This window comes from Ctenocephalides felis, unplaced genomic scaffold (assembly GCF_003426905.1).
Source record: "Ctenocephalides felis isolate EL2017-DRISC unplaced genomic scaffold, ASM342690v1 CF-g0.4_SCAFFOLD_01604, whole genome shotgun sequence".
NCBI lineage: Eukaryota > Metazoa > Arthropoda > Insecta > Siphonaptera > Pulicidae > Ctenocephalides > Ctenocephalides felis.
The window spans coordinates 40,126,443-40,154,207 of record NW_020537758.1 but is presented as its reverse complement, the minus strand read 5'-3'; the positions used below and the strand labels follow the sequence as shown (position 1 = coordinate 40,154,207).

Here is a 27,765-nt window from a genome sequence, read left to right as displayed (position 1 = left end):
TATATATATTTTTTTATATATCGAAAATATTCAGATTTTATTTTTATTCTGACTAAAGTTCTAATATAACTTAAACAAATAATTTTAAATTGCAATTCAGTTTATATAATTCTTATAAATATTAGACAATTTTACAATATTTAGAATATCTATTTTTAAACATTCAGTATTTCTCGAACATTTCGTTACGGTACGGGAAGTTCCAGCAAGTTTGCCTTAAGGCACGATGGCCATACACCCCACTAGTTTTATTTTTTCTAGATAGATACCTTTGAATATTTTTATTGAAAATAAACCACAAAGACTTAGTGAAAAATCCGTGGATTCTTCTCCTAATTTAAAGCATGGACTCCTCAATAAAATTAGTACAGTCATTTCAAATTTTCGAGGAGTTGTCTGCGCTCGCAACTATCTCTCTATATACTGTCGACACTTTGGCGATGGAATCCCTAAAATGTATTCATCATATCACCACTACATATATATTAAATGCACGCGCGCATATATTTCTTTCCCTATGACGACATAGACGCTAGCGCTACTCTGAACTCGGTGGCTTCGATGCGAACTAAAATCTCCGCCAAATTCAACCCTGTCCACAATTATATATCGTTCATACAAATTTATAATAGATTTATATATAATTGTGGACTCGTTCCCTAGAATTATATATGTACTACTACGTATTACTATCGACAAACATATATTTTCAATAAAGGTAAGGTGTAAATTCATTCAACATATGTTCAATAGTATTTAGGAAAACGTATAAATATTAGTAACCGTTCAATATACGATGTAAATATAATTATGCCCTGCAAATCGCACAAATGGGGTGTAAAATTTTGTTAACCATCCAGTATACGTAGCAAACTGAGATATTCTTTGAAGATTTATAACTGATGAAACCGTATTATCAAAATCGCTTCGACATAAAAAATATATAACGTTTTTACCATCCTACATATAGCTAAACTTTTAGTAAAAGAAAACTGATGGTAGGTACAATTGAAGCAATATAACAGCTATAAATACTGGCAGAACGAAAAATCAAAGACTTCAATACTCAAATAATATTTACAATTTTGGAAGATAAGAAAGAAGATTCTAATTTTCACTTACATACACATATGTTGAAAAAATTACACTAATACGGGAGTTATTTCAATTGGTATTAGCGTCGGGACTGGTGTAGATGCCATTCATAAAATAGTCAGAAATCATTTGGTAAACTATGAATTTTAGAGAGAATTCATCAAGGATTTACATTATTTTGGATTTATTCAGGATAAATCCATTGTTGTTACATAAAGAAATTACGAGAAGACAATGTACAAGGCAGGAACTTTCTATTCCAATTAACTTGTCGTATAGTTCCAACAAGAATTCAGAAAAAAATCAACTAAGTACAAGTACAAAACAGATTCCCTAAAAGAAACTATTCCAGATAATGCTTTAGAAAAATGATAGAGAAAACAAAATCAGCCAAAAACGTAAAAAATGCGTGTGCAGAAAATACACTCTAAGAAAAAAAATCGTGAAAAATTGGATAAAACAGTATAAAATGTAGAATTCGCATTATAAAATAAAAGAAATATATTGTATTTGTATTTATAAACTCTTAAACTAGCATTAACTCTTCATTCAATACTGAAAAATACCGATTTTGCATGACCGGTCATTTGACCGGTCGCGGCAGGAATAGCAAACATGAAATGTCGGTAGGAATAGTGTTAAAGAAGAGTGCAATATATGCTGTGGGAAGTTGATATATTTGTATAAATATATTTTAGATTTGAAATAAAAATTAAAATGGTTTATTATATAATGAATATTAAATGAAAGATGTTTATTAATTTTATTTTTTTCATATAAATTAAGTTCACTGTTATATTGATACAATTAGCAGCTATGTAATTAAAAATTGCACATTAATGATTATTAATTTTTTATTTAATATCTTGTTAACCAAAATTAAGATGCAGTTTAAGTTAAATTAAACTATTTTAGACACTTGTCTAATTTGACATGATTTATTTAACCAATAAATAACTTAGTATTATGGAGAATTCATAAATAAAATCTACACAAAATTAATTGAAGTGTTTATTAAAATTTAATATATACAATAGTTTCAAAATGTAGACAAAAATTACATTTGTTAACACAGTAAGGTAGTACAAAAGTCGACAATAAGATTAGAAAGCATAGTGCGTTCTTATGTCTTCCAATTTCTTAGAAACTTCACTAGGATTCCGCTCCAAATCCCCAGCAATACTTTTTTGCTTCGCTGGCTCCAAGGAATTGAATTGCTCACACAAATCACCATCCAGAACATTCTGAAATAATTGATAAAAGTTTACATAGTTTGCAAATAAAATTTAAAAACGAAGTTTTAATATCATCTATTAATTATCAGATACAATAAAAGCAGAATCATGTCAGATCATAAGTCTAGCATGTGAAGTATTAAACATCATTTGATTTTAAATTAAGTAAAAATTTTTTAGTTATGATTATAGAAAAATCAATAATTACCTTGACAGGGAAGTAGTAACTTCTAAAACTTAAATGATCTCTTCCACAAAGTGGTGGATTTTCACTTCTCATATGCATTTCAAGATGTTGAAAGAAATCATGATCTTCACGTGAACTAAATGGTACCAGAACTCCCACAGATCCACTGATTGTTGTGTAAAGTAAACTTTCACCACCTCCAGGAATCAATGTGCATTTTTGTAAAGAACTGACAGTTTCGCCCACATGGAATGTTGCTACAGTGTCAGCTTTCTGAGAAGCTCCTAGAAAAAATAATCAATTAAACATAATTCATTTCTCATTTACAAGTAATATTAAAAATATGATCTTTTAATTCATCAGTATCAGAATATTATAATCACTGTCAATCAGGTGAAACACGGACTGATAACACATCACATGAAAAATTATTGCTAACTTTAAATGTTTGAGGATGTAAAAAGTTTAATTGTACCATTTAGTAAACCACGATCCCATAAAGCTTTGTGCCCAGTTGGATCTTCATCAACATCATCACTAACATTTTGTGGCAATCTCAATATAGCAATATTGCCAAATTTGTCACCAGTGGCCACTGTATCATAATCAAGTAGGGTAGTAGCAGTAATCCATCTAGGATGGGTATCATCAGCAAATATTATGAGTTGATTTTCAGCTCTGCGATATCTGATACAATAAACCGATTCTTGAACATCAGAAGCAAAAATTCTCTGTCCAACAGCCTGTATATTCACTACTTGATTTGGAATGTGCTGAAATAAAAATACTGAATTTATTAACAAATAAATAACTATCATATAGTAAATTAATTTATCTCTTTTCAGTACTGCAGGATTTTTAATCAAGGAATTCAGTTTGCAATTATCATCCTGTAGTTAATACATTAATTACATAGAAGGTGAAGTGTTACCTTGTTTTCGCATTTTCTCAATAGCTTCTTTTTGCCAATTTCATAAACTCGTAACATCCTGCCTACTCCAGCCAGTAGTCTTCCTTGAAAACCACATAACGCACCAGGTACTTCAGATAATTCAGTTCGATGAATTAATTCAAAAGAAGCGCATTCGTTATCAATCTGTAATAGTTTGATCAGTTAGAATTGATTGTTTAAATATAATCAGTATATTGTAATTGATATGAAATTCAGAAGTAATTAATCACTCATAACTTTCAGAAGTGTCCTAAGGCATAAAAACATCATGTTAAATACTTTGGTATGTAAAGCGAAGGTGAACTCACCTTATATAAATCTAGAAACCCTGAATTGCATATTCGAGGATTCAATTGTAGATCTTTTGCAATACCTACAACTAAACTATGTTGATTATGCCCAGCAAATTTTACCAGGGCTATAGAAGTCACTGCTTCATTTTGAGGAAAGCAATGAGTGAAAATAATGTCCCCATTTACATCCATGATACAAATTTGTGAAGCCCACATCCCTAGAATTAAAAAAAAAATAGTAACTCTGATTTTCATGATTTTTTTTACTAAATACTAAAAAATATTTTGAACTTGCCATGACCAGCTTTTGGCGCAGAAAAAAGATTTTCAGGTAAAGCATCATTTAAGAAAGCCTCAGCCATTTCAGATGCCAATTCTTGTTCTTCAGCCCCAGCAGCTTCTTTCATTTCTTCTGCCATTTGCATTTTTCTTTGTTTTTTAGTTTCATCAGTGTAGGCATTGTGTTCAGTTTGAGCAATTATTAATCTTCCCGTTTCATGAATGACAAATTTACGAGGAGTATATTGTAAAGGAAAAGAAATTTGGTTGAAAACTGCACCAAGCTTTTCCAAGGCAATAATTCTTAAAGTATTAGTAGAAATAGCTACAATGCCCTCCGGACATTGTTCACTTGAAAATCCTGATGCATATTCTAAACTTTCATGAGATAAAGGTGTTAAATGGAAGCGGTTTTGGTAATAATAACTGAGCCAAGATCTACTTGAAACAGCAAGTACGGCTTCATTTCCTTGTATTCTAATTCTGAATAATTTCACAGGTCTGGTACCCAAATATCGAATTCTAGCATTTGCCAAGTTTCCAGAAACTGGATCGAGAACAATCCTGGATAATGCACCATTTTGAAGTCCTATGTTGAGATATAAAGAACCAGAACTATTTATGTTCTTATCATTCTCAGAAGAATCTGATAACCCCATCTCAACAATGCAAAGAGATTCAGCAGGACATGGCAATGCATGCATAGATCTGCTCGACAAACAGTCCTTAAAAAATAAATTAAAATTAATAAGTCAATACTTTTAAGTACATTGTATTATAAACTTACAGATGGATCTAATGAAATAATCCGAACAGTGTTGTCAGCTAGACCAACAGCCAAAAACCAAGATCGCTGCTCACCTGGAGGAACTGAACCCAAGGCCATACATGAAACATCAGCTGATAATTCCAATGTTCCAGCAAACTCATCTAGTTGACCTGACTAAAGTTTGAATAAATTAATACTAATAGATTACCACTAAAATTAATTTTGAATAATAAAAATAAGCTCAGTATAAGTATGTTATCTGCATAAATTAATCAGAAGTGTCCTAAGGCAAATAAACATCATGTAAGTGGAGGAGTATTTCAAGAATGAGGACTAATATTACTAACTTGATTCATTTCAAAGTAGACCAATTCCCCTGCAGACAATGCAAGAACAATTTGGCGTTGATTAACAGCACATTTGACAATGGTTTTCTTCCCTGGAGGTTTCCACTCATTTACACCTCTATCTGCCCTAATGTGACGCATGCCTTCCGGATATATCTGAATATATAAAAATTCAAGTAAATATGGGATAATAAGTGAAAATATTTGTAAGAAAGTCACAGAATCATCAGCAACTGAAGTTTAATCACTGTCAATCAGGTGAAACACGGACAGATAATTCATCATAAGATTATACTCACAATTTTAAGTATTGATACAAAAAAAATTACTATCAAATGTTTTGAACAACATTAAACATTGAAACCTCAAAGTAATTTGAAATAAAATATGAATGCAATGAGCACAATAGTATGAAAAAATAAATTATGAGTATCCTTTAAGGTAATTGTCACCTCACCTGAACTAAGCCATCTTTGCCAAGGGCACAACAGCTTAAAGTTGGCGTCGTACCAAGAAAGCCACTATCTGTTACTTCCTCTACTGTTTCACCAATAGACAGCACCAATGTAGCATTGATAAAAGACACTACTATGTATGCATCATATTTGTCTGCAAGAAACAGAAACAAAATTGAAGTTGTACTAAACACAGAAAAGGGTTTAATGAAAAAAGAGTTTAATTTGAGTATTCTAAACAGATCTTCAATTTTCCCTAATGGCTTCCGCAATATTCTTGAATCTTACCTTAGCTCAAACTGCATTTGCCAACCAGATTCACCAATTCTGAAAGTAAAAACTGGCGTTTGAATGATTTCAACACACCAGGGATATTATTCTGACTTTTAACAGCCAATAAACAAAAAGCTTATATTTTATAAAAAAAAATTCTAGTGTGTTGAAAGTAAGCAAACGACTGAATTTAAATGTATTTAAAAAAAAATCAAGAATGTATCCGTTTGAGTTCACTTCAAATCAAAATAATTTTTGTATTCAAAGGCGACAAACTGATTTATTATTTGCACATATGTTATGCATCTAGTTAAAACCCACATAGTGCAAGCAAGAATGTGCATAAATTTTAATCTTGCAAAATATTTATAATATAAAGGTATTAGGTGAACTATTTGTGCCCCATTTGTAGTTCAACCAATACTAAATTCAATTAAGATGTTATTTACCATCAGTCTTGCGTTTAACAGTCCACACAGCATTAGGATTTCCAGGTAATTCTGATACAGCAATCTCAGTTACATGAAGACCATGCCTCAAAACTCTCATTGTAGAACGAGCACCCCTACCACAAAGCATATAAAGTTGTGGAGTATCCTCATTTGTTAAATCAGCTACTTCACAAGCTAAAAAGTAATTTAAAAATTTATATCAGCTGAACAAAATTAAGATGAAATGAGTGATATAGCAACTAGCTTCAGTGAGAGAGTTCAAGAGTAGATCATCACTACAAATATGTTATTTGTTTATCATCATGTGGGTAAAGTAATATTTTGTATTTTTAGTTTATTTAATGAAAGTATTGAATACCTAATATTGGAGATAATGATTCCATTTCATCAACCATAACCAAATTGCGTAATGGTCTTGGTGCAAAGAAGAATGTATCTCCTTCCTCAAGTGGCATTGCAGAAGAAAATTCAGGTTCATCATCATCATCTCCTAGATGTGCAATTTGATATAAGTAGCTAAAAAGTCATTCATGTTAATACATGAATATTGTCAAATATGTATCGAATAAAAGTATTTACTTACTGGTTTCCAAATTCTGAAGCAACAAACAAAAATCCAGTTTTTAATACACATAAAGAAGCAGCTACAGGCACTGTATCAAAATACTTTAATTTGATTTCTGTTACAACATCTTCATCTGTTTCTAAGGTTACCTGAAAAAAATAGTTCAAATAATTTTAAAAATTTGATATTTGTTAAAAGAAAAGCAAAGTTAGCTTATTAAATGCTAAGATATGTCATGCATTATTTAAACAATACATCAGAAATTATTCTGAAGTTTCTGTTAAACATACATCTTTATATAGCACAGTTGTTACGACCAGAACGTGATAAGAACCAGGTGCTGGAGATACCAACAAGTGCAATAATTATATCAGAACGAATATAATGTTTGTAAATAATCTTTGAGATGTAATGTATGTTATTGGCCTAAGTACCTTGAAAATATCTCCTTGTTCAGTTTGTGCTAAGAAGAAATACATGGATTTGGTTCGATGTGTAGCAGAACAAACAAAAATCATTCCCCGCTCAGGATCATCTAAATCATTTCTTCTTCTAGGAATTGGACACCTAAAATGAAATTAAAGAACTTAAAAAGTATACTTAAGAAGTATACTGAAATACTAAGTATGTTGTAAGAGGATTCTTACTAGTAACTTGAAAAATGTTTCTGCTTGAGTTCACTTCAAATCAAAATTTTTCTTTGTATTCGAAGGCGACAAGCTGATTTGATATCTGCACATTAGTTATGCATCTGAACTACAGTTCCGTTCGTGCAAGCAAGAATGTGCAACAAAATTTGAAAAATATTCAATTACCTTATATCATGTTGATCTCCCAAATTTTTATAAGTCAAATAATTTTCTGAACAAATTAACACACCAGAAGGACCATCATTACCACCGGGTACAGCAATTAAAAAATTTGCATGTTCTTCAAGTGGCTCTGAATATTTCCTAACAACATGATTCAAACCTAAATCGAGTTCATAAAATGTCAAGGTTTGTTGTGTCTTCATGGCAGCTTCACCTAAAACGATGTTAATATGATTTATAACACAATAGAAAAATTTCAAATCCAAAGGCTATTGCAAAATAGTTTTTGTTGAACTCATATCAGAGTGTTATACACATGGAAATGAGTATCCCAATGGTTCAGAGTACAATAGTATGATATAGCACTAGATAATAAACACAATACAAGCTATCTAAACTTGTTGCGGGTGATAGTGCAAATATTTTAAAAGAGTGTTGAATCATTATTTTATGATTATATATTTACTTTGGCACTTTAACATCTTTTATAATGTACCTGTTGGATCTGAATCAGCATCTTCATAATCAATTTCAAGGCATGCAAACATAGGGTTTTCAAATCCTACGTCAACACCAACCATGTGATATACTAATGTATTGGATTTATGAGCTTCTAAGGGTGATGATATTGTTAAACGTCCCTCAGCTTGATTGAAAATATAAACCAACTTTTGCTTTTCAACAGCACCAATCATTACAGCACGTCCTATTAAAATTATTTATATTAGAACATGATTGAAATTATCTGAAGTAAAAATATTTTAAGTGTATTATGTTTGTAATGTGTTTAACCAGGGAACACTGTAAAAATGATGAGTGCTCCAACGATACACATATTACTATAGCACCAGTTTTACGACCAGAATATATATAAAAGTACTAAATTCTGGAGATACCTAAAGTGCATAACTAAGAGATAATGAACCATCTACATTTGAAATTTCAACATAATGTTATTAGAGCAAACAAAATTAAATTTTACTATAAATAAATCTATAAAGTAAAAAAGAACTGGAGAAATGAATTAGTATTGTACTGCACAGAACAAAAGTTTGTATGTAATATAGGAATGAAATCATTTGCATGCTTACCTTTAGGATCAATAGCCAAATATTGTCCTGGAACAATGCGCCTGCATCCAGATTTGCCAAACGTTTCTTGGTGAACACGCTCCAAAGTATTTTTTGCAGCATTGTATTCCAGAATAATTATACGACCAGAATCAGAACCAACAACTATGTAATCTATGATATAAAATAGCATTTAAGGTTTTGCCAATTTACCAAAGCAAATAATACTGCACGCTATATACTGATAAGTATATAAAAATTACCTTTAGTTCCTCCGGTTAACCTGAAGGACATTAAAGATCGCACAATGCCGAATATTTCCACTGTAAGCAAGGTATGTACTTTTCCCGTATTTACGTCGGGCCTCAAAACTTCTAAACTTTTGCCACGCGAAATAATTATTTCTTGCGTTTTATTGGTTCCCGAAAAACTACCGTGGACCGCATGAGTGGCCCCGGTAGCCCTTTGCAATGTTAGGTTATAAAGATGCATTTTGTAAGATCAAAATCGAGGTTACAAAACACCTTGAAATTCAATTATTTCCACGCCGGCCACATTCTACAATAAACAAAGAGGGGGTCATCACATTGGAAAAAAAACATGATGAGAACAAACAAGATGGAGTTCCATTAAAAAATATTTAATTTCGTAAAATAATAGTATTACAATTTATATTATACTATGAAAATATTTACCTTGGTATCGAATGCAGCCGATGTTTGTATTAAACGCAAATAAAATTGTGATTAATTAGTTAAAATAATTCTTTTTCGAATGAGCTTCGAAGGCGTCCCGGAAATAAATGGCCGATGTACTAAAGAGTCATTTACTACATGAAAAAATATTGCCCGATAAGAAAATATTTATTCGAGATTTAACATTTTTGACGCGGGAAAATCAATTCGATATAATGTTTTATTTTATTTCATTTAATTCATAGACAATCGCCTAAATACATAATTTATGAAGAATATATATATTTTTGTTTAATATTTCATATTTATTTAATGGCAAGTAGGAAGCAAACAAATCAGACATTAATTTTTTTTAAATTGCCGAATTTGGGGAATTGTCGATTTGTGATGGGTCGAATAATTTGTTACAATTAATATAAATTATTATTTAAATAAATAATAATAAATTGAAAAAAATCTAATTAACGGATGATAAAACCGTTATGTTAAAATTTAATCCACAGATTTAGACTAATATATTTTTTACTAAACTGATAATTAGAATATTTTTAATATTATGAAATATATCGTTTTATATGTGATATTGTTTAAAATGAAATCTTTACAAAATTCCACTTAATATGCATTGGTCCATAGATATAAACTTTACGCCCTACTTCATTTGAAGTAAAAAATAAGGAAATAACTATTTTACAACGGTTGATTGAATATTTCAATATATGTTACAAAATTTACATAATATGAACTTTTTGTATCCCCTTTCTCTGAAACTACTATATCGTTGAAAACACATATAAAATGAGGATTAAATATTTCGAATCATTTATATTTGGAACTACTAGTACGTGATACATATTATCATAGAGAATAAAAATAAAATGGATATTAAAATTATTTTGATTTTATGCTTTTATTCAACATTTAATTTGATAAATAGTTTACCTCAAGATGATGTGTTTTCGAAAAGAGTTGTTCGTGCCGCTGCTGAGGTTTGATGATTATTTGTGATTTATAAAATTGTGCAAAAAATATGTTATGAACATTATTATTAAACTGTGAAATAGCCGCATATCTGCACTGCCCATACACAAATAGAAATATATAAGAAATCCCAATTAAAATAAAACCATTATCATCCAGATATATTTATATTTATATAAAAATAATAAATTTATAACATTTGCAATAAAAAAATATACTTAGTTACCGCCGGTATCTACTACTTAGAATCTTTATTATATTATATTTTATATCAAAATTGAAAAGTTTGAATAACTATTATTTGTTATTCTGAGATCACTCTACGTATTTTTAATAAAATAAATAATAAATAAATAAATCTTATGAATAATGTCATCATTAGCATAAAAATAGTATTCTCAACAACAAAAGCCCCAATTTAAACTAGATTCTATATATATAATGTATAGAATATTATCATTATAATATATATAAATTTCTTGTTCTTTTTTTAAATTACACTTTAACTGATTTTAAGTTTTCCATTTTTTAAATTTCAATATTAATTTGAACCATTAATAAAACATCAATATCACATTTTTGAGTGAAATAAAACACAACAAATAGAATCAATTAAATAAATTTGCAATTAAACCCAAATCCAATCTTGCTTCTGTGATTTAAAGTGCATATTGTCCCAGCATATTGTCTTAAAAAATTATATTATTTTGATCGGAAATAAATCTATGCAAAAAAGAGAAAAAGTGATTTAAAAACGTATATTCTAGTCTATTTGTATTAATGTCACGAATTAATTTTTATCGCAATGATTTTTCCTGCTTATCACCAAGCTTCCTAATTTCAATCTTTTTATAAAATATTTATAATTTTGATATCTTTAAACACGTCGCAATAAATTATTAAATTACATAAACCGATACTCTTTTATTTATGAACCGAATTGTAGTTAAACTAATGTATGAGTAAATGAGATTTATACCTAGTCAAGTAATGATAAAATTTACACAAAATTTAAATAATTAAAAAAATGGATGCTTTCTGAGGACCTCAGCGGTCGCCTTGGGCCACCACAGTAGGCAATAAGTTAATAAAGTTAATAAAGAAAATTATGAGAAATGTTAACTCCGAATTTAATGATATTATATATGATATATATAAAAATTGATTTATAAGTGTAATAAAAATATTTTTAGGTGGAAGATTTAAATGACAAGAACTATTACAAAGAGTATGAAGGTGACGACAAAGGCGATGTTGGGTATCATCGCAAAAAGTCCGAAAAGCACAACCGCGGCTACGAGCTTTTCGACAGCTTCCACAAAAAGCACGGCGACGATTATTCCTTCGACAATAGCGATAAAGGGAAAACCCACAACGGAAAAGGAACATCAGAAAATAGCGGAGGTAAGTAGAAAACATTTTCTTTATTATCAAATTATTAACAGAAATATTCGCAATATAAACGATAAACATGCAAAATGTTATTTTGTTAACTAAATACCAATTTGTTAAGTTAATATACATGGATAGAATAAACCTGGAAATTATAGTAGTCCAGTCATTATAGTAAGTTCACCTCGGAATTCGAGATATTCAGCTGTAAGCCTGTAAATACTTGCATTTTGCACTCCAAAAGTTGTCTCAAAACTACCTATGTTGCGTACACCTTACCATACGTAGGTTTTGAGAAAACTTTTAGGGCAATATACAAGTATTTACAGGCTTACAGCTGGGTATCTAGATTTCCGAGATTCTTACCTAATTTAACCTTAAATGACTGGTCTATAGTTTGAAACTCCATCGAGAATGAGAAATATATGACTATTAAAAATTGTTAAGGGTCAATATAAAAAATAAATAAAATATTAAATAATTTATATAAATAATGCACTTGTATAGATTAGATAAATTTTACCAAGATCAGCTTATAATTAGTAGGTAAAAATTGCCTCCGTAGTAACTCAACAACAGATGAAAAAGCAGTAGAGATCTTTTTTTTATATCAAGAAAGATTTATAAATTTATAGGTTTTAAAAATTTATTAGTCGTAATTTATTTAGCTTAATTTCTAATTTAAATTTAATAACTAACTAATTCTCCCAGCTAAATATTCCGAAAGCCGTTCATATGAAGACAAACCTAAGAAAAAGGCTATTTATACAGAAGGCTATGAAGTTACCGAAGATCATGTAGGGTGAGTATTGAAATTGATATGGAAAATGCTAATTTAATTTAGAATTGAATTGATAAATTTTTTTTTTTTTTATTCTCTATTTTATTTACAACTGTCCAGTTAAGGTCATTTAATAAATTTGGGTAATTTAAACTTGTAAGCCGTAAAGGGACGTAAAGGGACACATTGAATAAAAATATTAATTTTAAAAAATCGTGTATCAAATTGATTTGGTTTAACGTTTAATCTTTAACCCCTCATTCGGCTCCTGTGATTTTTTATTACTTTTCTCTATACAATCCATATAATTTTTCTGTAATTGATACATAAAAAGTATAAGTTCTTATTCTTCCTAGTTCTTTATTTTTCTTATCATTTGTTTTGCTTTTTATAGAAGATATTAATAATTTTTGTTTCACAGAGACGGCGACGAAAGTCATAGTTCATATAGAACTGGTAATTTATCTGGAGGAGATGGAGGCAATTCAGACGAAGTCGAAGAATATGAAGAAAGTAACCATAAGGCCACTTCTTACCTTCACACTTCACCAAATAGCGACCACAGTTATCACCATAATGACGAAGGAGATGATGACGATGATGATGATTATTAAATATATTAATTAATTATTAATTTATATCAATAGTGCTAATTATTATTAAAAAAAATCAATCGTCCACATTGGGTCTAAGACCGTAATTATCGACTGTAAGAAATATTTCATATAACATAGTACATCATTTTGCTTAAAAATTAAAAAGCTCAACTTTTACTGAGACCGCAATACCGCTTCAAGTGCTAATATACATTCAATGTAAGCAAAATATTTCATTATGATATAATTTGATTTCGTGCTGCATTTGTTATAGCAAATTCTTAATCAAATAATTTTGGCTCATATATATTTCTTGCTTTTGTTACTCTTTATTGTATAAATAAGTGTTATTTTTAATCAGTTTTTGTTGTTATTTGTTACAATCATATAATTGGATAAGTATAATAAAATATATAATAAATGTTCACTGGGTTTATTTTATCGTTCAGCTATTTGGGAGAAATGGAAATAAGTGCCCAGAACGTAGGGCTTGAAAAAGGCGTGAAATAAAAGATGAATGTTACAGCATAATATAATCAATTTCGTAAATACATAAAGTATATATATAATACCATAATTATATTGCAAATACATATAAGTATGTTATATAAAGCTTTTACCATCAATTTGTGCAGAGACATCAGTTTGGCAAATAAAATTTTGACATAGAATTTATATAAAATTTTAATGTATATATATATATATATATATATATATATATATATAATATAAAAGACAAAATGTGCATCAATCATAACAGCGAGGCTATCGAACATCTTGAGATTTTTTTTTAACACTACTATTTTGAAGATGCAATGTTTATCAATAGCCAAACATTATTGTATGACTTCGTTTAAAATTATTTCATTCTATAGGAACAAAAACATTCATAATTTATTAACAATAAGTCCCACTACATTATCAGAACTACTTATTCAATATTAGATTCAATTATTATTATCCGAGTAAAATTAGTGTGCATTCCAAAATGTTCAATAACCTTATTAGCACTTTATGATATAATGTATAGTAAATATTTAATATAATGAAATAAATATATCACAATCAATAACAATACAATGCAAAATATAAATATATATCATTGATATTACCTATAAATATATACTATTAATTTATATTATTATTTTCAATTAAAAATATTAAAAGCTTCCATAACAATATTACTTCATTCAATGAAACACCAATTGGGCATTATAAATTATTTTCTAATAATATCATTCACATAAAATAAATTTCAAAATTTATCATTTTCGTAATATTATATCGTTATCACATTATTATCGTTATCAATTGAATCACATAAAACTTAAAAAATATACTTTTGAATATCATAATCCGAAAGACACTCTAAAAAATTTTGACACATTTACCTTGCTCGTTTATTAAATATACCAATTTAAAAATTCGAACTATTTTTATAACTAATATTCTGAAAATTGCATCGTAAAAATGGCAACTTATAAATGAATGAAATGAATATAAATGTTTCATAGAATTTACGTAACTATTAAATAAAATTATTATTAAGATAAATGAATGGACTCCCCCCTTGATTATTGTTTATATCTAGGTAGAATAAACAGCCCATTAAAACAAGTCCAAGTCAAAAAATTTACATAAAATTAACAAAAATACATCATTTTCGTTATTTTAGTTGTAGGAAATTTAACTAACCATCACTAAATTTTTTGATACAAAAATTTTGTTTTAAAATGTTCTTTTAGTGTACAACGCTTTCAAATGGCAGTGTAATAATCGGAGTTATTTCTAGTCATGCATTATAATGAGTCAATTTAATTCCTTCGTTGGTTTTAATGATAAAAATCATCAAAATATAATTTATATCACATACGTATTTTATTCCCAATAAAACTGAAAATATTTTGACAATATATCATTTTGTAATCAATTCAATTTAAATTACAACAATAATCTGTAATTAAAGTTTGATTGTAATATGAACAGAGTTGACCGAAAATTACTCATTTGACTATTATTAAATTTTATTATAATTTCATTGGATTCAAAAATATATTCTAATAATGTCTAATAAAAAAATCCACTTCCTCATTTAATTATTACAAAAATTTAAAAATATGCAAAATGATCGACTTTTATTCATTATTCAATAAAAAAAGGAAAAAAGTAATATAAGTTTTAAATAAACTGAAATAAAATATTAATATGTATCCTATTCAATTTTTTTCTATAATTTATCTACATGAGATGATTTTCTAATGTTAAATGTAAGGAAAAGTGAACTATCATTACAATACATAATTGATCTTGGGTTTTGTTTTGTGAAGAAGCAAACAATTAACTTTATTTTAGTCATATAAACCGTAATAAATATTTTACTAAATGTTTAATTTTTCTAAACTAATAATCTAATTATCGACTAGAATTATCGATCTATTGATTATATTCAAATCAACAATAAAATTAATTTTAAGGCTGGGTTATTTATTACTTTACGTTTTGTTATTTCATAACGAATATGATACAACTATGTATTAAATTAACAATCATTTTACTTATATGTAATCTAGATTTCATAGAGTTTGTACCCATTAATTAAAATAAATATAAAAATTTCAGATGTGTCATAGAACAGAATTATTTTTCATTTAATTTGAAATGTTATCAATTCAATAGAATTTTCTTATATTTGGTTCAACATTTATCCCTATCAAATCACCTATTTGCGATTTCATTATCCCATAACAATTAAATACTTTTGGTGGAGTTGAAATTGAATACTGTTTGCACTTGCTTTTTATATTTTTGTGTGTGCCATTTGAGCCTTCATATATATTGTGGAATTTTGTCTATGCAGTGAGTATGATTAAAATAAGTATAGAACAAAATAAATATCAACAGTAAAATTAATATATATTTTTTTAATATATCCTTTAATTATGCAATAAAATAATATTCTATGCTTGACTAGTTTTCTCTACATTTGATATTTGATGTATGTAAACAACCAAATCAAATTAATGATGGTTTGAAAATATACATCAACCATATTTTTCCAATACATTTTTAGTGAATTTATTTCAATGTGACTCTCTGTCGAATAAAAAAACGAATGCTTTTAAGAGCAAAAATTTGTAAACTTTATAAATTTACCTCCTAATTATCTTTCTATATTATAATAGATATATTTTACATAATTAGAAACGATTAATATTTTATTAATCATACATGACATATTAAACCTTATATGCCAAGAAAATTAAACAAAAAGCAAATAAAAACTAATTCTTTTTATATTTGAAGTTATGAGCATGTTAGCATTCTACTCACCCATTCATAACATCAGTTAGGCTGCTAGCAAGTTTTTAATATTTTTAGGAGTATTTTCTTCATTGAGATGTTTAGTTGTGTATCTTAAAGCATTTAAGAGAGGTTCAGCTCTGCAAGGAGGCTGCGTTTGTAATAACTTGACACAACCCTTCACATCAACATGAGACCCTCTTACAAAAGCTCCGATTGGATGTACATGGTCGTATAAAATGACTAATCCAACCATCACCCTCAAGACTAATAACTGTGTTTCTTCTCTTTCAAATTGGCAAACAAGTTTTGGTTTTTCTAACATTCTTAGACAAACTTTAGCCATAGTTCCTGCAAGGAATAAAAAGATTACAAATTTAATATTTCATTAGACAATTTTACTATATGGTCTTTTTCTAGTTATAAAGTTTCATTTTCACCAACGTGCCTAATGTTTCTGTTGTATTTTCTATGTCATTTGAATTGTCTGCAACAAATTTTGTAGTTGATTCACTCAGAACTTTTAGCATTGGGGTGGGATGAGCATAAAACAACGACATTCGGTTTGCTAATTCGGAGGACATTATATCAGTTGTTAGTGTTAAATCCATTCGATGTCGGTGTATAGTTCTTCTATAGTAACTAAAATCATTCTGTATGGCTGGAGTTTTCATCTGAAAAGATATTTATATGATGTGATATCATAACTTCATGCAAATTTAATAATTCATTTATTTAGTTTTCTTAAGTCATAATATAAATTAGAAATAATAATGTAAGCTATTGGTATCAAGTATAGCGTTTTTTGCATATATGGAAACATAAATATTTGTGTATCATATACTAAATTACCTTATATTCATCAAACTTGAGCACAAATTCCAAAATTTCGGCTAATTGTTTCACCAACGCTTGTTGTGTTTCCAAATGTTGTGTTGGTGTTAATTTGCCCCCTACTAACTGCCCCAATAATTTAGGTACAACCTTTTCGAGCTTAAGTGAATGATCAAAACACTTTTTCAATTTTGCTACCAAAGGCACAACTACCAATAACGCTTTCTCTTGCAACAATGGAGTTGGTTCAGCAATAGCTTCTCTAATTTCTTTTCCAGCACCTTTGTAACATTGAATTTCATCTAAAATGGAATCTGATGCCAAAAGCACTTTTTGAACTTCAAAATACACTTCTTTCTCGATGTCTGTAGGGGCAGCATTTTCGAAATCAAGAAATAATTCATATCTTTGAGGGGTACAACAATTTGATTCTTCTTTTGTTAAAAGACTCAATGATTTTCCCATGACAGAAATAAATTTACATTCTTAACCCTGTTTGAACACGACAGTTTTAAAATGTAAATGAAAGGTGAATTTGCACATTTTATCTTGGATTCAACAGTTAAAATACAGATCTATAAATAATTGATTTTTAAAAATGACTTATCAAACACATGCAACGAAATGACAGTTGATCGATTGATAGCAATTGAATTACAGGAACCTATAATCATTTGGTTTGAATATTAGCTTAACTAAATTTTAAACGAGTGCTTTTTAAACCATTTTGAATTCAATATTTTTTCTCACAAAAATAAAATGATTTCTTAGATTTCAACTGCAAATCATATTGAATCCTGACATTTAAACGTGTAAAGATCGTATCTTATAGAAATACTTTTTCCTGTTTTAAATAGAAGGAACAATTAAAGACCAATTATGCTTTATTAAATAAATTATTATCTACAGTCCAAAGAAACACAATCAGCTTATTGCATACTTAATATTAATCAACAAACTGAAATGTTAAAATTTTTATTTTGATTTGTACTCTTAATCATAGATAAAAGAAGACTATATTAAGTTCGCTCTTAATGTTTTCCACATTATAATTATATTCATCCCCTTTAGAATTTATTCAAAATAAATAGTAAACTGCTTAAATTAGAATGAAAAATTAGTTTAATGACATAGCTTGATTAAATTACTCAATTTATGAATTAATAAACTGCAATTTGGGCTAAAATGCAATGTTTTGACTATTGATGTAAGATATCCAGAAATTAATTATTAATTTCAAATAAATAAATAAATTATATTTAAGTAAGATATTTGCAACCCTAGAAAGTGAAACATATGTTGAATTATGTTCTACTACTACTATTCAAAAATTGAGTTAGATTTATTTAACTAACTCCATTTCAATATCAACACTTTTTGAAATAGGTTTTTTGATAATTATTTAAACCTGAAACATTAACTTAATAATAAAAAAAAAAAAGTAAGACTGCAAAGTAATTTTATTTTAAGTGACCTGCCAAGCAAATAAAATTTTCATTCAAAAATTTTATAAGCATGTTTTGAAGTTGTCTAATATTCCTCAGCACCATCTTCTTCTTCACCATCACCAGAATCCATGCCAACCTCTTCATAATCTTTCTCTAAAGCAGCTAAATCTTCACGAGCCTCAGAGAATTCACCTTCTTCCATACCTTCTCCTACATACCAATGAACAAATGCACGCTTAGCATACATCAAGTCAAATTTATGATCCAAACGAGCCCAAGCCTCTGCAATAGCAGTGGTGTTGGACAACATGCAAACTGCACGCTGTACTTTAGCCAAATCACCTCCTGGCACAACTGTGGGGGGTTGATAATTGATACCAACTTTGAAACCAGTTGGACACCAATCCACAAATTGAATGGTGCGCTTGGTCTTGATAGTAGCAATGGCAGCATTGACATCTTTAGGAACGACATCACCACGGTACAACATACAGCAAGCCATATATTTTCCATGACGAGGATCACATTTCACCATCTGATTGGCTGGTTCAAAACAAGCATTTGTAATCTCAGAAACAGAGAGTTGCTCATGGTAAGCCTTTTCAGCAGATATGACTGGAGCATAAGTTACCAATGGGAAGTGAATACGTGGGTATGGTACCAAGTTAGTTTGGAATTCAGTTAAATCGACATTCAAGGCGCCATCAAAACGTAAGGATGCAGTGATGGAAGATACAATTTGACCAATTAATCTATTTAAATTAGTGTATGTTGGGCGTTCAATATCCAAATTTCTTCTGCAAATGTCATAGATAGCCTCATTGTCTACCATGAAAGCACAGTCAGAATGTTCCAAAGTGGTATGGGTTGTTAAAATAGAGTTGTATGGCTCAACAACAGCAGTGGAAACTTGAGGTGCAGGATAAATAGCAAATTCCAATTTTGATTTTTTTCCATAGTCAACAGACAGACGTTCCATGAGCAGGGAGGTGAATCCTGAACCGGTGCCCCCTCCAAAGGAGTGGAAAATGAGAAAACCTTGCAGACCAGTGCATTGATCAGCCAATTTACGAATTCTGTCCAATACAACATCAACGATTTCTTTGCCAATTGTGTAGTGACCACGTGCATAATTGTTGGCAGCATCTTCCTTGCCAGTAATCAGTTGTTCTGGGTGGAATAATTGACGGTATGTTCCAGTGCGGACCTCATCTAGAGCAAGGTAAGATTAAATTAAGGTTGTGGTTCAAGTAAGCTGTATGAATTTCAATATATTCTGATAATTAGCATTTAATTGTTAGAACATTTGTAACAATTAAAATTGAATTTTATACAGAAGTAACCTACAACTAACCTACAACAGTTGGTTCCAAATCAACAAAGACAGCTCGTGGCACATGCTTGCCTGCCCCTGTCTCACTGAAAAAGGTGTTGAAAGAGTCATCACCGCCTCCAATAGTTTTGTCAGATGGCATTTGGCCATCAGGCTGAATGCCATGTTCCAAACAGTACAACTCCCAACAGGCGTTTCCAATTTGGACACCAGCTTGGCCAACATGGATTGAGATACATTCACGCTAGGAAAAAAAACATTCTCAGAAATAAGATTTTTGATAATCTGATTGAATTGCTAAAAATTGGAAACAATCCGTACATCATGTACTAAGAGCAAAGCATAAATTAAAAGGTGCTATTACAATTATTGATTAGTAACCCGCTATAAAACATCTGGCTCTTAAAACAAAATCAATATAACACCTCCCTTCCGGTGCCATGCACATGAGTCACACTCCGATATAATTCAATGAAAATAATTGCACATAAATACACATTTCTTTAAATACGTATTTAAAACTATCTACGAAAAACCACTCACTAAGAACAGTTTTTAAGACTTAAATTTTACGATACCGACTGCTCAAATAATTTCGCAACGCAAGAAACCCTAATGAATAAAATCAAATAAATATTACACTTACCATTTTGAACTAGATTTTTAGCAAACCAAACACTGTTTAACAATTTATAAAGACAAAATTGTTGATCGTTCACTAAGCAAGTTAGGACGCTTCGAAAACGAACTCACAAATTAAACAAGATGGATGCCGCCGGCTAGGGTTATATACTAGCTCCCCTTTTGATCAAGTGTGCAGTGTGTGAACTACTTTTATCTAGGGGAGACCAAAAATTTGAAATTTGAATTTATTATCTTATATAAATAGTAGTCAGATAATCGCGCATAAATAATTTTATATTTTATTTTTATGTTCATGTTTGATTTCTTTTTTTTTTTCTCTTTCAAAATTGTAGATCTATTAATGATACTCGTTTTGGTCTCTCTTTTTATTTTTTATGCCCTTTAAGAATTTATTCATTTATATAGCTTCATACTGAAAATGGTGAATGTCGGAATGATTTCATTTCGTAAAATTTCACTTTTGAATAACTTTTAAAAATAGTATTAATTATACAGAGAGAAGGCACAACAAATTTCAATGCCTGTTATGAATTTAAAAGTTTAATAAATAAACTTGGCTTTATGAAACTGTACTGTTTATCAAATTAAAGTTGTAATACCTGTTATACTATATTATTATTAGATAATATATTTATAAAATATTACAATTGTTGATAAAATTTGATATATATGCAGATATCAATTATAACTTTTGCATTTTATTTGCAAATATACATCTGATTAAGAAACTACTAAATCAAGAACTGTAGGACAAAGTATGAAAGCTACTGTTCTTAAAAAATTGATCTTAATATTTGTTAAAAATGAAAGTTATTTAGTTAATTTTTAAATATACCACAAGCATTTTTACAAATGCATTTATGTTTTGGTATTCAATTTAATTTGAGATCTTTTGAAATAATGGAGAATTAATATTTGTAAATTATTAAATTATAATAATAACGAAGAGTTAGCAGATTGGGCAATCTTTTCATTAATCATTCTAATCCACCGATTGTCATAATTTTGTAAGTCTTATTACTCAAAATTATACCACTTTGAAATATTCTATATTTACATTTTTTGTATGTTTGTCTATATACATATGAATTTACACATAAGACCTCATGTCATTCACATGTTTAAAGAGAACATTATAATCTCAAGTTTGATAGTTTATAAAAACATTCATACAATATAAATAAAAATGCAAGATTCATTTGCGAAGTGAAGTGAGCTTTATTTGAAGCATTTTTGAAATGTGCAAGGAATGCAATTTGAATTTAAAAACATTAAAAACATGGTTCAAAATCATATTTAGTATTCCTCGGCACCATCTTCTTCCTCGCCATCACCAGAATCCATGCCAACCTCTTCATAATCTTTCTCTAAAGCAGCCAAATCTTCACGAGCTTCAGAAAATTCACCTTCTTCCATACCTTCTCCTACATACCAATGAACAAATGCACGCTTAGCATACATCAAGTCAAATTTATGATCCAAACGAGCCCAAGCCTCTGCAATAGCAGTGGTGTTGGACAACATGCAAACTGCACGCTGTACTTTAGCCAAATCACCTCCTGGCACAACTGTAGGGGGTTGATAATTGATACCAACTTTGAAACCAGTTGGACACCAATCTACAAATTGAATGGTGCGCTTGGTCTTGATAGTAGCAATGGCAGCATTGACATCCTTAGGGACGACATCACCACGGTACAACATACAGCAAGCCATATATTTTCCATGACGAGGATCACACTTCACCATCTGATTGGCTGGTTCAAAACAGGCATTTGTGATTTCAGCAACAGAGAGTTGCTCATGGTAGGCCTTCTCAGCAGATATGACTGGAGCATAAGTTACCAATGGGAAATGGATACGAGGGTATGGCACCAAGTTGGTTTGGAATTCAGTTAAATCAACATTCAAGGCACCATCGAATCGTAAGGATGCAGTGATGGAAGATACAATTTGACCAATCAATCTATTTAAGTTAGTGTATGTTGGGCGTTCAATGTCCAAGTTTCTTCTGCAAATGTCATAGATAGCCTCATTGTCTACCATGAAAGCACAGTCAGAATGTTCCAAAGTGGTATGGGTTGTTAAAATAGAGTTGTACGGTTCAACAACAGCAGTTGAAACTTGAGGTGCAGGATAAATAGCAAATTCCAATTTTGATTTTTTTCCATAGTCAACTGACAGACGTTCCATAAGCAAAGAGGTGAATCCTGATCCAGTGCCACCTCCAAAAGAGTGGAAAATGAGGAAACCTTGTAGACCAGTGCATTGATCAGCTAATTTTCGAATTCTGTCCAATACTACATCAACGACAACGATTTCTTTGCCAATTGTGTAGTGACCACGAGCATAATTGTTGGCAGCATCTTCCTTGCCAGTAATCAGTTGTTCTGGGTGGATAATTGACGGTATGTTCCAGTGCGCACTTCATCTAGATAAGTAAAAAATCTATTAATTTTGTTGCAGTTCAAGTAATAATTTTATTGTATTATAAATATATAAAACATACAAGGTGTTTTATTGACTTTTAATATATAATGCTAGTAACTTCAACTAACCTACGACAGTTGGTTCCAAATCAACAAAGACGGCTCGTGGCACATGTTTGCCAGCTCCTGTCTCACTGAAGAAGGTGTTAAAAGAGTCATCACCACCCCCAATGGTTTTATCAGATGGCATTTGACCATCGGGCTGAATTCCATGCTCCAAACAGTACAACTCCCAGCAGGCATTTCCAATTTGAACACCAGCTTGGCCAACATGGATTGAGATACATTCACGCTGAAGTGAAAAATACAATTAATCAAAAAACAGAAGGCAAATTCGGGATTATAACATGAAAGACACAGTATTGTAAGTAGAATCTGTGAAAATTAATAATGCTTACATGGCTGCTAAAAGTTCAGTAAAATGGTAGGTTATAATATGAAATGTAAGATTTAAAAAATAATTGATAATGATAATTGTCTATCGACCTTCTATAAACTGTATCGCCCTAGAAACCGAAAATATATGCCGCAGACAACAAAATCAATATGATATGGCCCCTATCGGTACCATGCAGTTGCGTGACACTGCGGCATTTCTCAAAGTAAGAGAAATTTTGAAAAGCATAAATATAAATACCTTAAAAAACCATTTTAACAATTCATATCTGCAAATAATTATTTTTTCAACAATAAATACTAGCGTTTGATAAGTTTAAAAATGCCGGCCGCTCAAACTTTCCTACTTACTTTTAACAAAACAAAACCTAATTAAATTTAATCAAATATTTTACTTACCATTTTGAATTATGTATTAGAAATGTCACAAACACTATAGACTAGTTGATAAATTAAAAATATGACCAGATTGCAAATCGTTTGCTAAGCAAGTTATGATGCTTCGAAAACGAATTCACAGAATAAAGTAAAACAAGATGGACGTTTCTTTATATGAGCGCCAACGCCCGGACGAGTCTACTTGAGGAAAGAGATGACTATATACATTTGTAAACGGGAAAAAGGAGAAAGAATAGGGGTGGATTATATTCATTTTCAAAAATATTTAGAAATTAGAAAATATTAGTAATCAAAAATTTTGGAAACTTAGAAATATTTTAATGCATGTACATACTGTATAAATAGTCAATTTAATAAGTTTTATACTTATGCATAATTATGTACAATTAATAATTGTCAAATTGATCAAAAATTAGTATACTAATATGCATGATGTATTGATGTATATGTATATCTAATTGTAATTGTAAATGTAGTCACAAAGTTATAATAAATTTATTTTATTTTTTTTTCATGAATTTTATGTATTAAATTTAAAAAATCTGTGATTAACTTTGGCATGTAGCAATATATTTGCTGCTCTTGGGTATGAAATATATATTATATTCTAATCATAAATAAAAGCAGATCATTCGAATATTTTTATAAAGTATTAGTACTAGTTAATATATTAATTTTATTATAATATACTTATTTTTTGTAAATTATTATTTATTGCTTTACATGAGAGGGTCTGTATTTAACGGCACGTACAGCACCTGCCCTAGACAATATAAATGGCACCTGCACTAGATAAACTACTTTGGGCAGATATCATTAGCAAAATATGAAAATAATTTCATTTATAAAAGTACGATATTTATATGACGATAAATCCAACCAAATCACAGTTTCCATAAATTAACAATAACTTCAATAATAATTATAAAGGCTTATTTGCTATATTAGTGAATTATCAATATATCTCAATATAGATCACAAAAAAATTCAATTAATGACATTATCCAAAAATGTACATTGAATTTTAGGGCAAGTCTATCATTCATATTTCCAAATAAAGTCTGATCCTTTGACAATATTAGAACAGAACATAATATATTCATATTGTCTGATCGTCGATATTGTAGATATATGGGTCTGATCGTCTTATTATCTTCCCTGAAACAAAATATATTTTTGGTATAAATATATCTCTGCATATGAACTCCACATTGTTAGTTTCAATTTTCAAGAATAATAAGTACAGGGATTATTTTTAGCATTTCAACTTTATCCTCACACGAAGAACTCCATTAAACCGGCCTATGCGTTTAGAAGAAATCAATTGATGAAAAAATACATATATAATATATAGAAGTGCCTTAAATTATAGTATTATATATTTTACAATTACTTCATTCAAAATTTGTATTTCCATAAATTTATATAATATTTTTAGAGTTTTATCCCAATTCTCCCAATTATGGCTTTATAATACCATACATAAACTTTTCGCGGATAAACAGTCCTTCATGTGCTTTAAAAATAATATAAATAAAATTGTTAGTATAGTGCATGGCAAAAATATAAAATATGTATATACATACACACTATATACATACATAAACGTAGTATAAGTAAAAATACAAATGGTTAGATGGTACCATCGTTAAATGTTGTAAATGCAATTTTAGTTTAGTTGGAAATGACTATGCCGGGCGTATATAAAATAGTGTTTTAAGAGAATAAATATACTTAATTGCTTTTCTGTAGATTTGTAAATATTACAAAGTATCTAGTCTAAATATGCCCTTAACATCAATTAAATCATGATTTTCTCAAAAGTTTATTTTAAAATCTATTCGTTTCCGGATATAGTCGAGTCTCCATTCATTGAAAAATCCCAAAGAAGGAGACATCCCATATTCAGAAAATATTTAAACAAAAATATTAAATAAATAATTTTTTGATAATAGGTGGTTTATTGTCCGAAAAAAATAATATCATAATATATAAATATATATAATAAATTAATAAAATATATTATAATTATCTATAATAATTATACAAATCACTAAAATATATTTTTATAATTCTATATTGTTGATTAATCTAAGGTAAAATAGCAGATAGGAAACAAAAAAATGTAATTTGTTTTTTGTAACAGTTTATAATAATTTAATAATTAGCTAATAAACCCCGTGGGGCAATTGATAATTATCAATGTCTTAAGATACCATTGCTAAAATTACTTTAACTACAATTAAAATATATAAAAATATATCTTCATTGTATAAATATATATATAAATATATCCTATTATAATTATTTCATACCATATTTTAAAATCAATGCTCAAGCTCATATTTTTCAAATTAGCGCTATTGAAAGAACTAATTATGAGCAAATTAAGCGACCATGAATCATGTAGAAACGTATGAAAATATATCAATATATACATTAATATTTATATATATATATATATATATATATATATATATATATATCTTTATATCTATATAAAGCAACAAATGTAACCAAAACAAATCTTTGTTGGCATAAATAACCCAAAAGTTTAAAAAAAATAATACGAACGATCTGGATATTTCAAGCGCACTTTTGTCTAAAAATCTAAAATAAAAACAAATCCAAATTTTTGATATTTTTTACTATTACTTCTGAACAAGTATCGCATAATGTTTCTTTTAAAATTCGATTGGACCTGATGCTATGATATTTTTTTTTTTTATCAATTACTGTCTTTATTATTGATGAGGGTATCAATTAACGAAGATTAGATTCGCTACAATCTATTGATTTGTTCCGTAATATAGTTTCAAAGTTCGTGTTTATTGCGAAACAAATAACAAATTAAGACAAATTAACTTATTTCGGAAGGTTTCACTTGTTGTCAGTTCAAATATTTGTAAAACAAAATGTATGGCTCGGCCTTGTGCCGTGTAAAATTGAATTTTCATATTAAATTTGGTTACTATTGACTTTCTCCTATAGTATACTTAAAACGAGGATTACTATAGTTATATAATTATATTATAATTATAATTGCCTCATTTTGGTTTAAAGTTAGTTGTTGGAGCTTCTCATATTCATAATATATAAATTATTTTTTAAATTTGTTATTTTGGAGCATATAAAAAAAATTGCAAACTTTGACCATTTATACTTTTTTAGAACTTTGATATAATTAAGATATTAATAATGTGAATAGAACTATAGGCTAAAAAATATATCTAAGTATAAATATAAATATTTTGAATATTCTTTTGAATATTTGCATTTTCTTTTTCAGATGACATTTCAAATATAATTTGGTTATTAACTAACCTAAGGAGTAGTCTATAAAACTTCTCTAGTTGTGTAAAAAATCTGTAATACGATTTGGAAAATTTTAACTTGAATCAAATTGATTTCACCTTGTTTCCTAATTAGATTCGAACTTGGTTCTAAGCATATTCTAACTAGGTTCTGACTGATTCCGACTAGAATCTAATTTGGTGTAATAAGATTCCGATTTGATCCTAACAGGATTCTAACTTGATTCGAACAGGGACTGGTTTAAATCTAATAGATTATAACTTCATTCCGACATAAATCTAACGTGATTCAAACTCTATACTAATCTGATACAGATACTAAAGAATTAACTTTTTATTCAAATAACATCTCAATTTGGATTGGTTAAGTTGCCTTAA

General features: G+C 29.0%; 3 protein-coding genes and 1 pseudogene across 4 annotated transcripts; all 4 read right to left on the bottom strand.

Moving 5' to 3' along the window:
• Positions 1-2,108: 2,108 nt before the first annotated feature.
• Positions 2,109-9,582, bottom strand: LOC113372373 (splicing factor 3B subunit 3-like). 2 transcript variants are annotated; one of them, XM_026612693.1, is made up of 18 exons: positions 9,480-9,582; positions 9,048-9,342; positions 8,806-8,958; positions 8,211-8,420; positions 7,718-7,928; positions 7,337-7,469; positions 6,921-7,051; positions 6,696-6,853; positions 6,335-6,511; positions 5,615-5,766; positions 5,158-5,313; positions 4,829-4,984; positions 4,058-4,766; positions 3,778-3,980; positions 3,449-3,613; positions 2,993-3,290; positions 2,539-2,801; positions 2,109-2,339 (listed from the first exon to the last, which is right to left on the bottom strand). In XM_026612693.1, the coding sequence occupies exons 2-18, from the start codon at positions 9,274-9,276 to the stop codon at positions 2,199-2,201; spliced, it is 3,645 nt and encodes a 1,214-aa protein (XP_026468478.1). In that variant the 5' UTR covers positions 9,277-9,342; positions 9,480-9,582; the 3' UTR covers positions 2,109-2,198. The 2 variants fall into 2 exon arrangements, with proteins under 2 accessions (XP_026468478.1, XP_026468479.1); XM_026612694.1 differs by lacking the exons at positions 2,109-2,339; positions 2,539-2,801; positions 2,993-3,290; ... (3 more) ...; positions 4,829-4,984; positions 5,158-5,313 and adding an exon at positions 5,901-5,939 and having other exon boundaries at positions 5,633-5,766.
• Positions 9,583-15,543: 5,961 nt separating this feature from the next.
• Positions 15,544-17,960, bottom strand: LOC113372930 (protein FAM49B-like). Its single transcript, XM_026613265.1, has 4 exons — positions 17,382-17,960; positions 16,978-17,203; positions 16,560-16,880; positions 15,544-16,078 (listed from the first exon to the last, which is right to left on the bottom strand). The coding sequence occupies exons 1-3, from the start codon at positions 17,826-17,828 to the stop codon at positions 16,576-16,578; spliced, it is 978 nt and encodes a 325-aa protein (XP_026469050.1). The 5' UTR covers positions 17,829-17,960; the 3' UTR covers positions 15,544-16,078; positions 16,560-16,575.
• An 850-nt stretch (positions 17,961-18,810) lies between these two features.
• On the bottom strand, positions 18,811-20,927 carry LOC113372753 (tubulin alpha-1 chain-like). Its single transcript, XM_026613096.1, has 3 exons — positions 20,791-20,927; positions 20,166-20,388; positions 18,811-20,023 (listed from the first exon to the last, which is right to left on the bottom strand). Exons 1-3 carry the CDS (start codon positions 20,791-20,793, stop codon positions 18,894-18,896), a joined length of 1,356 nt encoding a protein of 451 aa, XP_026468881.1. The 5' UTR covers positions 20,794-20,927; the 3' UTR covers positions 18,811-18,893.
• Positions 20,928-22,070: 1,143 nt separating this feature from the next.
• On the bottom strand, positions 22,071-24,230 carry LOC113372516 (annotated as a pseudogene).
• Positions 24,231-27,765: the final 3,535 nt, after the last annotated feature.

What these genes read in the sequence shown, in the direction of transcription:
- LOC113372373 (XM_026612693.1), bottom strand. Translation starts at nt 9,276, where the DNA reads ATGCATCTTTATAACCTAACATTGCAAAGGGCTACCGGGGCCACTCAT. An exon ending in GCTTCAGAATTTGGAAACCA is followed by an intron (nt 6,854 to 6,920) that starts GTAAGTAAATAC and finishes ATGACTTTTTAG; the next exon opens with CTACTTATATCAAATTGCAC. An exon ending in TCTACTTTGAAATGAATCAA is followed by an intron (nt 4,985 to 5,157) that starts GTTAGTAATATT and finishes TTCAAACTTTAG; the next exon opens with TCAGGTCAACTAGATGAGTT.
- LOC113372930 (XM_026613265.1), bottom strand. Translation starts at nt 17,828, where the DNA reads ATGGGAAAATCATTGAGTCTTTTAACAAAAGAAGAATCAAATTGTTGT. An exon ending in TCAAGTTTGATGAATATAAG is followed by an intron (nt 17,204 to 17,381) that starts GTAATTTAGTAT and finishes ATATCTTTTCAG; the next exon opens with ATGAAAACTCCAGCCATACA. An exon ending in AAATACAACAGAAACATTAG is followed by an intron (nt 16,881 to 16,977) that starts GCACGTTGGTGA and finishes TATTCCTTGCAG; the next exon opens with GAACTATGGCTAAAGTTTGT.
- LOC113372753 (XM_026613096.1), bottom strand. An exon ending in TTTGGAACCAACTGTTGTAG is followed by an intron (nt 20,024 to 20,165) that starts GTTAGTTGTAGG and finishes ACCTTGCTCTAG; the next exon opens with ATGAGGTCCGCACTGGAACA.